Here is a 15,178-nt window from a genome sequence, read left to right as displayed (position 1 = left end):
GGAAGTCTGGGTCCTTCCTACGCTGTCTTGCTATGTAGACATCAGTGTGTATCACAGTGCAATGAAATGCATTGGTGTTCATGGATGAACCCTTCCTGTACATCTGAGGTGCTGCTGGTTACTTCAGAAAACAAGACAAAAAGACTTTGATTTCACAGAACTTTTCATTAGGAAAATCGAACACATTACAGTCCTACCTAATGATAGAATGCACAATATCTTTGGCAGACCGTAATGATCAGAATTTGACCTCTTCACAGATTGAGTCAGATTCGTCATAAAGTGTTCAGAGTCTTCGATAAACAGCTCTGTGGGTACAAGTCACCATAACTAGAACTTGGGTCAGTGTGTATTGTATTATGATAATCCTCGTACTAGATTGGGTGGAAAGAGGGACGTATGTTGGAGGCAATGTGATCAACACATTCAAATTAGTTGAAGAGAAGTCAAATTGATGAGAGACAGCTAGATGGACAACCAGGCTGTGTGGTACAACGATGCACAACATACAACCAGGCTGGCTGCACTGTGGAAAGACAACCAAGCTGTGTTGTTGTAAGACTTGATGGACAGTCCGGCAGTGTTTTATGAAGACAAATGGACAACCAGGCTATATTGTCCAAAGACTGTCTGTTGGACAGCCAGGCTGTATTGTCCAAGAACTATTTGATGGACAACAAGCTCTGTTATCCAGAGACTGTTTGATGGACAACCAGACCCTGTTGGTCCAAGGACTGTTTGATGGACAACCAAGCTGTGCTGTCCAGAGACTGTTTGAGGGACAACCAGGCTGTGTTTATGTCCAATGACTGAATGATTCCGACAACCAACAACTGGTTAATGGGCCAAAAGACAGACTGTGTTGTCTTAAGAAAAATGAATACTTAGATAGTGCTGTCTATAAACCACATAAAGTTGGACACCCAGGAAGGCGAGGTGCTCACACTGTTTCCTTTAGGAAGTATGTGCTAGTTGCACTGTAGAAGCTGATCTTTTAGCGTTGAACGATGTAACTTTTCCCGAAAACAAGTGTTGTCCATTTCTATTCGCATCCTATTTGAGGACATCATGTTCCAATAAAGGGGAAGTACGCATTTTAAAAATGAAGGTGAACGTTTCATCTTTCTCCATGTAATGTTTGTTATTATTCTAATAGTTTATCCAAAAGCTTTGTCACGTTCTCGTGATCTGGGGGTATTGAACTGGCGATCCGATATCTTACACTGCCATCTTTGCCTATCAAGAATTTTTCAAAGTTCCACTGAACGTCATTAGCCTTGATTGGTGTCCAGTAAAATTCTTTGGGGTCTCCTATCTCATTTTTCACACAAGGACATTGTCTCTGAAAAAGCGACGAAATAAAAATGAGTATAATTTTAGATGAAGTTATATCGGTGATGCCCAGGGGATTGAATTTCATTGGATGGATAACAAATATCTTCCAGACAATACATGTCAATGTGGAACTGCCCATGCCTTCTGAAGACAGTGGTCTCCAGAGACTGTCCACGAGGAGGAAACTGTCTACATTTGGGGGGAGGTTGTCTCAACCTTGATGACGCCGTCTACACTTGAACTGAAGGAGACTGTCTCCTCCAATGGTAGACAGTGTAGACTGTCTCAACCTGGAGGAGACTGTCGTCACTTTGGAGGAGAGTGTTCCATATAGAGGAGACTGTCTTCAACTTTACTGTCTTAGGAACTGGATGAGCTTGCACACAGACCTAGATACGTGTAGTTTGCGAAGCTCATATTTTAAAAGATTAGAAAAGGATACAGGGTCCCAAAGGAATCCTACAGGAGAACACCTTGCTCCCAGATATTCCTCCAGGTAACAGCATCCCTTCACCGCAGTACGCCCAGAGACATGCCTCACCTTCATTTCGGTATACATTTCATTCTCAGTCTTGCCGTTCACCTCCTTTTTTTCTGATAGCAGAAAGTTGGGGACGAAGCCGCCTCCTGGTCGTACCCATTTTATACCGTTCATTATCTCTGTCTTGTTAGCCCCGGGTTCTTGGAGGCCGAACTGGTTGCTCGGGACTCCAATTATCTTAAACAGATTCGTCGCCTCGTATTTCTCGTGAGTTGTGAGTGCATTCATGTTGTGGTATTGGCTTGTTAACCCTGCAATTGTGTGAGGCAAATAAAATCAGTATCCGCAATAGCGCCTGTTTCATAACATGCGGTAACAGCCCGCGGGATGTCGATGTCACATGAGACAGCAGTGCCAACACCAGTACACATTCTAAGACTGTCCGCCGCACGGTGATATGCGAAAAGTTCTCCCCCGCAGACACCGATGTGGAGAACAAAATGTGGGGAACAGAGCTATAATGCAATAGAAAAGACTTGTCCGGTCCTTCAAGTAGTATGGACGGAGGTAACGGAGGCAATACCGCGGCGGGAAGTTCAGTATGCAAGTTTCATGAGAGGAATACGGTCATCTCTGGGTTCACAAAATCAGTTGTCTTGTACAGACAGACTGGGCACAGGAGAAGGAGAACAAGATGATCTAGGATGTCCCGACTGTCGCTTATTGCCACACGTGTCACATTCTCTTGGAGACAGTCACAATCCTGGGGGAAATTATGTCTTTGAATTGAAGACTACTGTCACAAGCTACGTTGGTGTGCTTGACACACCCTCTCCGAAGACAGTCAAAACCCTAAATCAAAAAACAGTAATTCCCCTTTATAACCGAGCGATCAGCGGACAGATAGACGAATATCCAGATCGAGATAGGAATTGATGCAGCACTGGATGATAAGAGGAAATACAATGATATAAACTTACCTCAGTAGGTCGCCACGTTCACAACCATCACAACTTTGTCTTTGTAGTGTTCTGGGTTTATCTCGGCCCCCAACTTCGTGAAATCAATCGCCGTGTTGCTATCCGAGCACTTGACTATTCCATGCGGAAGGTTCTCGCCCCCGGCCCCCTTCCACGAAGCCAGGGCGACCAAGAGCGATGTCCAGAGACCCAGTGATGTTGTCACCATAACGGGCAAGTGAATTTATGAAACACGCGGCATACGAGGACATCGAAATATTGATCTTCGAATACATGAATTAACATCTGTTGTTATTGAGACATATATGGCGCATTGAAGCATTTCAGGTCTGATATCATTAGGGGATACAGGGGTCACAAGCATGGATTCATTTACAAACATAATTATTTGTTATCAGTGAGACAGCAGTGAATGGAATGAAATGTGGGTCTGATTGCTCTGATTGAGAGATGGAGGGGATAGTCTTACGAAACATCGTCTGAATGGTCGACTTATTTCCCAACTGATCATCTTTACATATAGTTAGACCCCAATGCAGTCCATTTCGTCATCCTTATCGTGTTACCTTCATGTGCGACAGGACAACGTCGATCAACTGCGTCTGGAGTGGACACAAAGTAGGCCTTGATAAGCTGATGGATTCTGTCTTCATGGCATTGCCACGCGGGCACGTGGATCTTAGAATGCCAACTGATGGGCCAGATCCTCTCAGTCATAAGACGTAGCTTTCTGAGGTCTCACATGCCGACTTACCGGCGGTTAACAACAGTCCTGCACTCTCCTCTTTCAAGGATGGATAGTACGGACAACAACAGTAGATCGACTTCGGGCCCCAGAAAAATAAAAGTGGGGAACAAATAGGCATTAGGAGGAACACAATCTTTTTAATGGTTCTTTGATCATTTTGTACATCAGTTTCTATTTTGCAGAACGGTCCACTAGAGAACAACCATCGATACTGATCGTCGAGACGACCACTACGTACAGAGTCAACCAGGACGTCAACAAAGCAGGAAGGGTTAAGGCGGTGAATGAGGTACGACCTGTTTCTTCTCAATCCGTTTGTTCCTTGCACGAGACAATCATTCGAATGCCAGTCCACTGACATTGTCGTAATTCGCTGATGTTCAGTCTGCACACAGCAGACGTAGTTTTAACACGAACCATCCTTTCTTTATATGTACTTTATTACCGTCTAACCCGGACAACCATACAGGACACTGCTGTCGAATCTTTCCCTGAAGACAATATCACGACATTGCGCAATATCGCATCATGGACAATATCACAACATGGTAGGCGGACAAAGTCACAACATAGCTAGGGACCCTTCAGGAAAAGTTTATTTCTATATCTCCGACAATGTCGCAAATGGCTGGTTTCGCAAGCCTCAAAAACGACGAAGAACGAAGGTCTGTGGTGTCATCAAGTCCTGCGCGAATTTTTTTACGCGACAAGCGTAAAATCGGCTTTTAAACTTTAGTAGGGGGAGAAACTCATAACTCTTTAATAAACGGCATCGATAAAATACATCTACACACTTCGTACTTCGTAGCTGTTCGCAAGGGTTGTGAAAAGTGTTCAGTACGTAAAAGGGTATTTGATTTTAAGGGATCATTTTTTCCCAATTTGAAAGGTAGCACTGATGAATCCATTTGACAAAATTCTTTTCGCTGTTTTCTTCTCTCTCATCTCATTCTTAGCTTGGTCCCTCTTCATCTGCAGAAAGGCCTTGACCTTGGCTGTTAGCCGCCCCAGCTCCGCCTTATCCTTCGCACTTAAGGTTGCCCGCCTGTGCGCGCCCGGCGGCTTCAGCATGGTGGTGACCTTCCTGTTCAATTTGCGCTTACCCTTCATCAGTTCACTAGAAAGAGATGGATAGATCAATATTATATCACAAAATAGCTATAGAACATTAGAATGAGTCGGAACAGTATATCGGGACTGCGCTGTACATCTCTCTTATACGTACGTTTCGTCTTCCCTGTAGGTGAAAGCATAATGGAAGCAGAAGACACAAATTATTTATTGGATACAGTCGGTTTTACCAAATACACGAACACTTTTTTGCAAGATTTCAATTTTTCCGATCGTCTCTAGAAGCAAAGATCATGGTACCTTACACCAATCTCGCCTCTTGGAGGAAGCGAAAGGACATCTGGGCAAAGTGAGTGATTCATGACGCAATAGCGCTATCAACGCTTACCCATAGGTGATTTCCCCATCATCATCTTCATCCAGTTGTTCCATCAGACGATCAAGGGCGCGTTCGCTCATTGGAATGTTGACTTTCTGAAAACCGAGAAAACGCTGTTTAGATCAACATAAACTCAAGGTCTCTGAGACTAATAGCCAAGACCGTGACGTTTGTTGTCTAAGAACCCATAGAAAACCAGTTGCCAAGATTGTGACGTGTATTGTCTTCGGTCCCAAAGACGGCATATTGCTGATGAGATTGTGACTACTGTCTTCCAAGATCCCACAGAAGACCAATTGGCAAGATTGTTACGTTTGTCATCCAAGGTCCCAAAGACGACATACTGTTGATGAGATTGTGACGTTTGTCCCAAAGAAGACCAATTTTAATTCGTCTGCTGTGGTGACCTTGGCTGAAAGCAGCCTGTGACGTTATGATGACTTACCAGTAAACCGTCTCTGAATTCTTCCTTGGTCAAACTTCTGCTGTCATCATCATCGAGGGTATGGAAGAGATCGATGAGTCTGAATTGTTGTTGTTTCATGTATTCGAACAACACCATCATTGGGTCATCGAGGTCAAAGATGGAGAACTTCCTGATGCTTGGTAAGCGCGCCCGTCTTGTCGATATACCTGGAGATACCTGCAGGATCCGGCGAGATTGGATCTTATCCAAGAGATCACTGAACTGGCCGTCTATTGGAATATTCTGTGATAAACAAGATCGAGAAGAAAAGACACAAGATTATGGACTTTGAAAGCCAGCAGAACAAATGTTCATCACGAATTTTATATCAAGAATAGTAGCGGTCCCAGTACCTAGCCATGTGGTACTCTTTAAGTTACATACCGAGGAATTCTTTCTTCTTACGCATGGCGCTCGATATTTGGATGAGTCCGACAATCATGACAGTGGTATCTCTGGTGGTATTAGAAGTCGTTGAAAACCATATTTGCGACAAAAATCTTACCACGATGTCTAGCTCCTGAATCGGACAGCTGTCTACTTCGTATAACATTTTAATCAGTTCCAGAGATCCCTTCACTGATATGGGGTTGTTACCAACCTGAGAAAAGCAGACGACAATTAGTGCTTATCAACAGCAATGCTAATAAGCCAATGCCAGATTTCATTTTCCCGAACAAAAACGTGTAAATGAACGGGTGAGTTATCATTTACGATTGATTTTGGTCATTCCATCAATAGACAAGAATGACCATCGAAAGGTGAAACTGATGAGAGATCCAGTGACGATTACATACAGTCTTACCTTGAGTGTAAATAAGCTGGTGTTTTTCAAGGCACCTTTCATGAGCTGTTTGAGGGCATCGTCCACGATTCTGTTGGCAGATAGATCGAGTTCGAGGATTATCTCGTTGTCCTTCAGGGCTTCACTCATTGCCTTGGCACCCTCCACGCCAAACCCATTCCAGGAGAGATCCACCTTCTCGAGCGCAATGTTCTCCTGGGGAAAAGAAATGTTGTCCCGTCAGACGATTACTTCACCTACTGAAATTAAACTATCGGGGCAGTCGATTTCGTCTTCATATTCATACTGTCTCATGTTAGGCTGATGAACGTTGCCGGTCCACTGCGTCCGGACTGTATAATTACAATGGACTTACTCATACTGTTTTCCATTTCTTTTCCGATTCCAGAGGTTTGATGCGGGCGTTCCACATGCAACAGAGGTGTGGTACGACAATGTACAAATCGGAATTTGAGCAAAAGATTGGAATCCTGTGCGTAATCACATCGTTGGGAAGATGAAAGAGTTTTTGCAAAGCCCCGAAACGTACACCCGAACGTCGACCAATGGGATAGGCCTTCGCGTTGGCATTTCAAGGGCATTTGCGTAACGTGACCAAAAAAACGTGTGTAACTCGGTGCGTTAGCTATCTCAACCTCTCTAATGATCATAGTAGAATACTTACACGTATCCCTTCCGCAACCGCAATAGCACCTCTTTGTCTCAAATGGTTCCATTTGAGAGATAATGACGTCAACGTGACATTTTCACCAATGGCTGGCCCGATGATTTGGCCTCCCTTTTCCCCAAACCGGTTATAGCTGACATTGAGCTCTTGGAGATGCCGATTATTCTTGGAGGATAGATGAAGAAAAAATTATTTTCAATGTGTTTTCGGGACAAATGAACGTAATAGTATACCATGTTTACTGAGATTCCCATCATTTCAAATCATGGACAATAGCACATCCTAAGACCGACCGTCAGCAATAGATTCAAAAAGGATGTTCAATGGAGATTATTTTGTACGAAATGTCAAATGAGTTTGCGAAAATCGCGCTGATGTCAAGAGTTTCGTATTACAACTTTTTGATGAGAGGCAGTGACGGGGACCTATAGTCAAATATCGAGGCTTAAAGAATCAACATCCATTTCGTTATTGTGTTTTGCACGGCCAAAACCCTCGTCCTTGTGCGTGCAGTGTATGTTTTTTAACGACTCTAAAGACCTACCTGTAATATATCTGCCACATGGACTGCGTCCCTCTCATCCAGATTGTTCCCCGAGATGTCCAGGCTCAGTATGACGTTGTTCCCGTGCATCATTCCGGCGACCAACTCGGCACCGCGCCCACCGATGTTATTTTCGGCGATTGCCTGTAACAGGAACAAAAAGACAGTCTTGGGCCTTCTTTGACACAGCCTAAAAGATGAATATTTCAATTGTTTCTATTGACTTTCACTAAGACTGATGCTTCATGGACATTCCCCGCTAAAATATCACCATTGGCACCACATCAGGTGTGCCCTGAGCTTACAGAAAAAAGTCAACCCAGTCAGTAATCGAACACGCGTCTCCTGCGTGGTAGGCGGTATTAGTTACCACTATACTACCAAGAACTGCTGACAGCGAGTGGTTCAAAGCAGAGCATCATCTTACAATCTTTGTACCAGGGGGTAGTGGCGCCTCTTGGTTCAACATATATGACTAGACGTTTGAACGAACGACAACATCAACGAAAATGACGTAATCTCGTTTGGATTTGTCGTCTGCATGCGTTCAGAATCTTAAATCATCTGATAGTTTCTAGAATTCAAAAAGCCCAAGACATGCAGACTCGCAAACGGACAACATGGATCATTATCATGACGCTTTTGTTGGTCAAATATAAAGGTTCTTTGAGAACTTACCACACTGGTGATGTAGAGATTCTCCTTCAACATGTCTGCTATGTATTCTGCCCCCTCGGGACCAATGTTATTACCCTCCAGATCCAAATTCTGGATATGGAGATTCGTCTGTGAAATGTAAAAGTTGTTTTACCTCCGTATTCCCATATAAGATGACTAGCACATGGACGGGGACTTGTATGGAGAGGAGGAGGAGGACGTTCTCTGCTATAAGATGAGCAAGCGGACGAGCACTTGTATGGAGAAGGATGAGGGTTTGTATCCGGGTTCTCGGATACAAGATGAGCAAGTGGACTATACGGACACGTGTATGTAGAAGGATATACAATTGAGTAATGATAAAAGCTTAATACCATACTATGGACGAAAAGAAGAAACTCACCGTCAGAGCGACAGCGATGGCCTTGGCTCCTTTTGGCCCGAGAGGGTGGTTCTTCAACACCAGACGACATTGGGTGAGGTTCTTCAGGTAGGTGGTGGATGGTGTGATGCCAAAAAGACGACACGCCCCAAGATAGATCTTCGTGTTGTCGTCTGTGTGGTCTTCTGTATCACTGTCTAAAAAGGAAGGATACCGACATTCAAAGTTAAATATCGGGGAAATAATAATCCGCAGGCTGCGACCACTTAGATACGTTCAGCCAGGAAGTTTGGAAGAAAAAAAGATAAGTTCTCCACAGCAAGGAATCGAATCCGGGTCTTGCAGGTGACAGGCGGGGATACTTGCCACTATGCTACCGCGGATTGTTCACAATGTAAGATGAAACAGGGTGTACAATTTCGACATTAGTTTTTGACTCGTCATGAAAAGAGAAGTTAAGAAAACGAGCGACATGTGAGCCCTAACTAACATTATACATGTATATGGATCGCTTCTGGGGTTTATATGGTTCATTTTTATCTTTTATCTCTTTTTTTCTAAAGCACATGTACGTATTGATGAGAAAAAGAGATTTAACTGAGAAATTCCAATATAATGACTTGCCCTTTCGCCAAACCCATTGTAAAAAAACAAAGCCTTTTACTCAAATATAAGTGAAAACATCCTGCCTAAAATGCCACCAAAGTTTTGTTAGCCTGTTGCGATATGTGGAAAAATTAAGAGTAAGAAAAACGGCCACTGGCGAATTAACTCCACTTATTTAATCCTAATTGAAAACAAGCTGTGAGTTCGACCAGTATTTCTCATGCGGCTGAAAAAAATCTGAAAGGGCCTTCAAAAACATTGCTATTTCGATTGAATTAACCAACTTGATTACTGCCACAAAATGTCGGCCAGAAGCCAAGTTTATGCCTGACCTTTTGCCAAGCGTGCGAGAACACTGCGTTATTTTAAATGTGATTTTCTTTACGGACTGTCAATCATAAATGTAATTGACTGAAAAAGCCCTTTCGCATTGGTGTACCCTACGAGAAAAAAACTGCTCCTAAACTAACCTTGCTTATGGTGTAAAGATTCCAACAATTACTAAGTTGAAGATGTGATATGAAAACACTCACTGTCAACGAGTATGCTCTTAACTGGACTTACTCAGAAATCCATTGGAAAAGGTTTTTGTTTTCAGTTCACATACTCACCTTCATCTGATTCGTAAAGATCACTATCATTGATATTCAACTCTGATCCACTCATGGAGGAGTTCTTCTGCGACACGGAACTGTTCGGCCTGTCCGCCTGGAGCCGTTTATTCTCATCCACCAAATCCCTCTTACGACGGGCGACCGTCCTGGAGGCTGTGGCCGCCCGGAGCCGGTGGGAGGACGTGTTGGTGTAGACACTGCGAGAGACACAGTCTATGGGTGGGAGGTCTTTCAGGGAGTCGCCCGTTCGGACAGCATACGACGGTGGCGACGTCTGAAATGACGACAGCAGGGCTACTCTCCAGTGACAGGTTGTGAAATAACTCAAGAGGACAAGAAGCGCCTAGATGCCAAATTTTCATTTTTACCAAAGTCATTGTTTGGTTGATGGTGACATCAACGTTTTACTTTCATTAAAAGTATTGCACCCAATCCCATGGTTAGAACGGTTTTGCACCAAAATTACATGATTAAATCATTCAAAAAAGAAAGCAGTGAATTCTGGAACACGCTGTAGTATAACAGGCTGATTAACTATTGGTGTGCCATTACACGAATTCCTTTTTCCAATGCACTTAAGTCACACCATGCCGCATGTTGATTTTGGTCTTATTTAAACAAGACACCACTGGTAAAACCACAAAATTATCAGAAAATGTTATTTTTGTGATTGGGATTCATTAAAAATTATTTCTCCAGATAATATCTAATGGTTTTTCTATTGATTTCTGCTTCGGTCGTGGCAGAGTGTACTGACAACCATTTAGCAATGGCCGATAGCCCCACTCAAGTGTCGTTAAATGCTATGCAAACGCGCATTGACCTCCAGCAGAAGACAAAATACTGTGGTCATAGGACAAAAGTTTTAGAAAATATGAAATAATCCTAAATATATAACTTCGTGTGAAGTGAACTCGTCTAAGTCTCTTTGAGTAAATATCCACATCTTGGGCTGTCACAAATTGATCTGGTCGTGTTTCCACGTGGTAATGAGCACATCTGAATTTTGTGAAATTTTAACCATCAAAACCTCAAGATGCTTTTCCGCGTCGATGGTCGTTCTTATTAAGGTGGGGTGTTGCGCGTACGCAGATCAAAATTAAGACTTTCAGAAAAAAATAACCCGTTTAACGTTTGGCAGTGATTGCGTATGGGCGACCTCATATAAAATGCTATGTTGTCGACTTATCCTGACTTATTAAGTTGGTAATGTCGGCTATAGGGTCTTTTCCTTTCCAAAACAAGGCCAAGTCGTTATTGAAAATAGTTTATTTCGGTGGAAAAACAATTCTCCACCAAACTTTGGCCTACACGTAAAAGAATGAAGAACGTTTTAAGGAGAATAGTTTCAACACTGTGTAACACCTCCCTGGTTTAAGCAAGGAGGTTCTAGTACAGTTGTTATATTTCGGTGGAGATGTTACTGGTGTATATTTTAGTCATCCTGGCGGCTTGCAGTTGGAGAACTTACCGTGCGCGTCTTGGCTGACAGCTGGGCCACGCGTTCACTCATCTTCCAGCGATGTTTTCTCTTTTATAATCCAGGCATAATATAGAGAGAGAGTAGATGTATCAAACGTCCAAAGAGTCAGACGTTCTTTGCCTGTTAAAAAGATCCCAGCCCGAAATATCCAAAGGCTTCGCTGCCTGTCGCAAGGAAGAGACAGTTATCAGTTTTGGAAAGCCTTTCCTCATTGATTTGAATCCGAGATACACATTACAGTTATCACCGTCATCGGTCTTTACACGACATCTAAATCGACATGTTTGACGCTAAGTCAGACGGTAGCGAAACAACGGAAGAACGTCAAGTTGTAAAGAAATTAGAGAAGGCCGCTGGATCACTCTTTTCGTCGGCAAATCGAAACAGTTAAAGTTGAACATGAATATTTAAAACTGAAGCGGATGTATCCATGTCCATTGGTTATGCCGGTAAATGATGATAAATGTTCACTTCTACGTTGATCCTCGCAACTTCAATGGCCTTCCCAGTCTCTCTTAAATGATGATGTTTCACGCATTCCGCTCCATCGGAAAGACATGCCGGATAACTTGATCAATCGCTATAGACTTACTTCTATGTTGGACTGTGAACGCCTTAACACTGAATAGGACACCGTTTAGCCCGCAATAGGCCTATTACTCAAATCCTTTTAGCCTATACTAATACATGTACAGACACTTATTTCTTTGGTCCGCTGATTCATTTAACTCGAAGAATTGTGACGAACGAAACAATCTAGTTAGCCGAATTAGCCTAAGAAAATCCCGCTTGTTTCCAGCCAAGGGTATTACTTTTCATATGAAGGCCTATTGCAATCAGTGCAGGGACCAAATTCCTCAGTATTCTGGACCGCTACTGCTTCTCTAGATAACCCCATTTCATAAAAGATCTAAATACAAGATGGTGACACACCAAACCCTATTTATTTTCTTTCTGAGAAAACGCCCCAGTATCCCAGTAAACGTCTTGCAATCAATAGCAAAGAAATGTCACCAATTTTTGGTACACCCTATAGCAATTAGTTTGTCATTAGCCTGATAGATGTCTCTGCCACTGGGCTGCATTTTTGTATTAATGCGCCCTTGACGACCGCCTTCTTTCTATGTTTCTTCTTATCAGAGAAGAATACATATTGCATACACGTTATAAGTAATAAATAAGGGCAATCAACAATAATAATGGCTAATAATGCGTTAACAAACTGGATATAAAAACGAATGCAATGGCTCTATATAACGTGCGTACTGATATGGCTTGGGTGTTGTTCGGTCACCAAAACTGATTTCAGAAAGTTGCCCATATAAATCTAAGAAAATGTCTGTTATCACCAACGTCCCAGAAGCTAATATCTTCGAACAGATATGTAAAGGTAAAATGAATAAGGCGTGATATTCCTTGATATTTCTTGTGAAGGAATTGGTCGGATCAGACTGGTTGTTGTAACTTGTACTTTGTAGCCCAAACTGTCTTGGGAAGTTGGGATTCTGTCAAATTATGAAAAATCATTTCATGTCTCTCATTCATCTTCTATGACTTATCTTGATTTCAGAATTTGCCAACAGGAGACCTCCATTCCGAGAAGATGACACAGAATCCGTTCACACTGAACTTCATGACTATGATCCATCCAAACACAGCCCAGTCTTCTATGGCAAGATGCACAAGAAGGTGTCAGTTGATGCTGATGTCATGGCAGAGTTTGACCCTGCCATTGGTCACCCTGCTTCATTGGGATTTGCATTTGTGGATAGACCGCCCCAATCACCACCACCATCTCCTCCACCACCACCAGATTATAAAAAATGTAATTATATTCTTGAATTGAATGTTGACGATTCTGATTCATGAAGATGCGAAAAAATGTGACATTCATGTAAATTTTACTCTTGCACTGGGCAGATTGTTGTAAGATTAGAGTTAGGAAGATCATGTGCAACTTGCAAGGGCCATGGTCTTGTTTTTGTTATCTCAAATGAGTTAGTGGGGAGGTAGCAATATGAAATTGGAAGTGAATGCACTTGCTCAATGGTTGACTGACTGAGGAACGCAGCTTTTTAATCCATGTTATTTTTGTAGTTCCCAACAATTTTTCACTAAAATCCAACAATATTTCTTTCAGGCACTCCCAGAGAATATCTAGAACATTACATCTTTCCCACATTGTTACCGGCACTTGAGGAGATGTTGAGACAGGCAAAGCTTGACAGATGCTTTGAAAGAAAAAGAACAAAATTTAATGCCATTGACTTTCTAACAGAATTTCTGTATAAGTAAGTGTCCCTCACTCTCTGATTGCCCTTGTAAGCCTTCATACCCGATGAAATTATAATGATACTCCTTCATTCAAAATCATATTTTACTAGTTCTCTCTCTTCAATTGCTGTATGGGCCGGCCCAAATAGAGGACTGAGGAGTACCAAGGTGGGTGGTGAACAATTGTGTCGATGGGTCGATTTACATCGGAGAAGTGTCCAATTTCAAGATCAGTGCATCAGTAGTGCGACTGATTATCGATTTTTTATTGATTTCTTCCCTCTTTGCAGAAAAAACCCAGACTGTGATGATAGAAATGAAATGGGCCTCCTTGACATTGATTTTGTACAAGAATGGCTCAAAGACCAGTAAGTATGCAGTCATTGCAAATTTCCATCTAGCAGGTAACAGTTGGAGTCAGTAACTTCCCAATGGCTGGAACTAACCAGTTAAGTAGGCCTAGTTGGTAAAATTAACATGGTTAAGAAAGTAGTGCATGTCTCAGGTAGGTCAGTCTACACAAAGGCTTAACATTCATTGTCCCTGTTCTCTTCTAGTCCCCGTCCACCCCTACCACTGTCACTCCTTTGGACAGAAGAAGAAGCCACACTTGTCATACAGTCTCATTGGAGAGGATACTTGGTAAGTCGACATACAATATACATGTATGTCAGTTTCTATTAAGAAGAAGCAGTAGAAGAATGATGATAGATAAGAAAAGACTTCATGCAGTTGATCATGAGGTAACGTTTTTACAGCGTAAGCTAGTTGCTGGTATGCAATGACACATTACCAGCACATTTGAGACTGTTTGTTTGTTTCATTTTGTCTTCAAGATGCATGTTATCAGGAACGTAACTCTCAATTCCGATCTTTTTCAGGTGCGTCGAGAGCCTGAGATCCAGGAACTGAGACAGTGGCAGAGAGAATGGAGAGAAGAAAATGAAAATGTGAAAAAGAAAGTAGACAATTTTTGGAAAGAGAAAATGCCAAGTGGGGATGAGCCGACGCCAAATGCATCTGAAGAGTTGATGACAGAGGATAACAAAGAGATTCTAGTGGTGTCACCTACTGACCAACAATCAAACTAAGATATTCTATCATGAATCATAAAGGACATCTTGTGTCGATGAGTATTCGTGGGAGCCAATCATCATTGATTAAGTATGTATACTGTAAAGTGGTTCAGGAGACGTTACAATGTTTTGGATGGCGGCACTGTTTATGTTTTCGGTGCCGACGTTTCCATTCTGAAGATCACAACGTCTCCTGACTAACTTCACAGTAGCTTCAACTATTCATGTTCCATGCACTAGAAAGTTGTTTTCATTCTACAGTGAGAGAACATAAGATTACTGATATTGTCGCAATGGTATTAACGACAGTGGTACCAACAGCAATTTGAGCTTTCTTACATACAACAAACACCATTTCATTCCCAGTTTGTGCGTACACGATGTACATGTATCTACAAATATATTTTTTACTGTATGTCAGACTGACAGTTTGACAGTCAGCTCGACTCAGGCTGTGTGATGTCACCTGTAAATATTGTGCAGATTGTACATACATTGTCTTGTAAATAAACAAGTATATTATTTATGTAATATTTGTCTTTAATGCATAATTGGTCAAGTGAGCTGTCAGCAACAAGGTCAGATGAACAACCACTTATAGCAGGCTGAC

At 42.3% G+C, this 15,178-nt stretch overlaps 3 protein-coding genes across 3 annotated transcripts; 1 reads left to right on the top strand and 2 right to left on the bottom strand.

The window, feature by feature from the left end:
- Positions 1–145: 145 nt before the first annotated feature.
- LOC135494796 (glutathione peroxidase 3-like) lies at positions 146–3,051 on the bottom strand. Its single transcript, XM_064783083.1, has 3 exons — positions 2,797–3,051; positions 1,877–2,127; positions 146–1,342 (listed from the first exon to the last, which is right to left on the bottom strand). Exons 1-3 carry the CDS (start codon positions 3,002–3,004, stop codon positions 1,145–1,147), a joined length of 657 nt encoding a protein of 218 aa, XP_064639153.1. The 5' UTR covers positions 3,005–3,051; the 3' UTR covers positions 146–1,144.
- A 651-nt stretch (positions 3,052–3,702) lies between these two features.
- LOC135482449 (leucine-rich repeat-containing protein 74B-like) lies at positions 3,703–11,499 on the bottom strand. Its single transcript, XM_064762444.1, has 11 exons — positions 11,207–11,499; positions 9,733–10,009; positions 8,537–8,712; positions 8,155–8,262; positions 7,477–7,620; positions 6,930–7,097; positions 6,266–6,460; positions 5,966–6,061; positions 5,440–5,703; positions 5,004–5,089; positions 3,703–4,661 (listed from the first exon to the last, which is right to left on the bottom strand). The coding sequence occupies exons 1-11, from the start codon at positions 11,246–11,248 to the stop codon at positions 4,412–4,414; spliced, it is 1,806 nt and encodes a 601-aa protein (XP_064618514.1). The 5' UTR covers positions 11,249–11,499; the 3' UTR covers positions 3,703–4,411.
- A 1,004-nt stretch (positions 11,500–12,503) lies between these two features.
- Positions 12,504–15,085, top strand: LOC135482441 (IQ domain-containing protein K-like). The gene is made up of 6 exons (XM_064762432.1): positions 12,504–12,608; positions 12,789–13,043; positions 13,359–13,509; positions 13,783–13,860; positions 14,050–14,134; positions 14,374–15,085. Exons 1-6 carry the CDS (start codon positions 12,554–12,556, stop codon positions 14,581–14,583), a joined length of 834 nt encoding a protein of 277 aa, XP_064618502.1. The 5' UTR covers positions 12,504–12,553; the 3' UTR covers positions 14,584–15,085.
- The last annotated feature ends 93 nt before the right edge of the window (positions 15,086–15,178 follow it).

This window comes from Lineus longissimus, chromosome 1 (genome assembly GCF_910592395.1).
Source record: "Lineus longissimus chromosome 1, tnLinLong1.2, whole genome shotgun sequence".
In the NCBI taxonomy this organism is placed as follows: Eukaryota; Metazoa; Nemertea; class Pilidiophora; order Heteronemertea; family Lineidae; genus Lineus; species Lineus longissimus.
The sequence above is the reverse complement of the archived record's forward strand: the minus strand, read 5'-3'. Positions and strand labels throughout refer to the sequence as shown.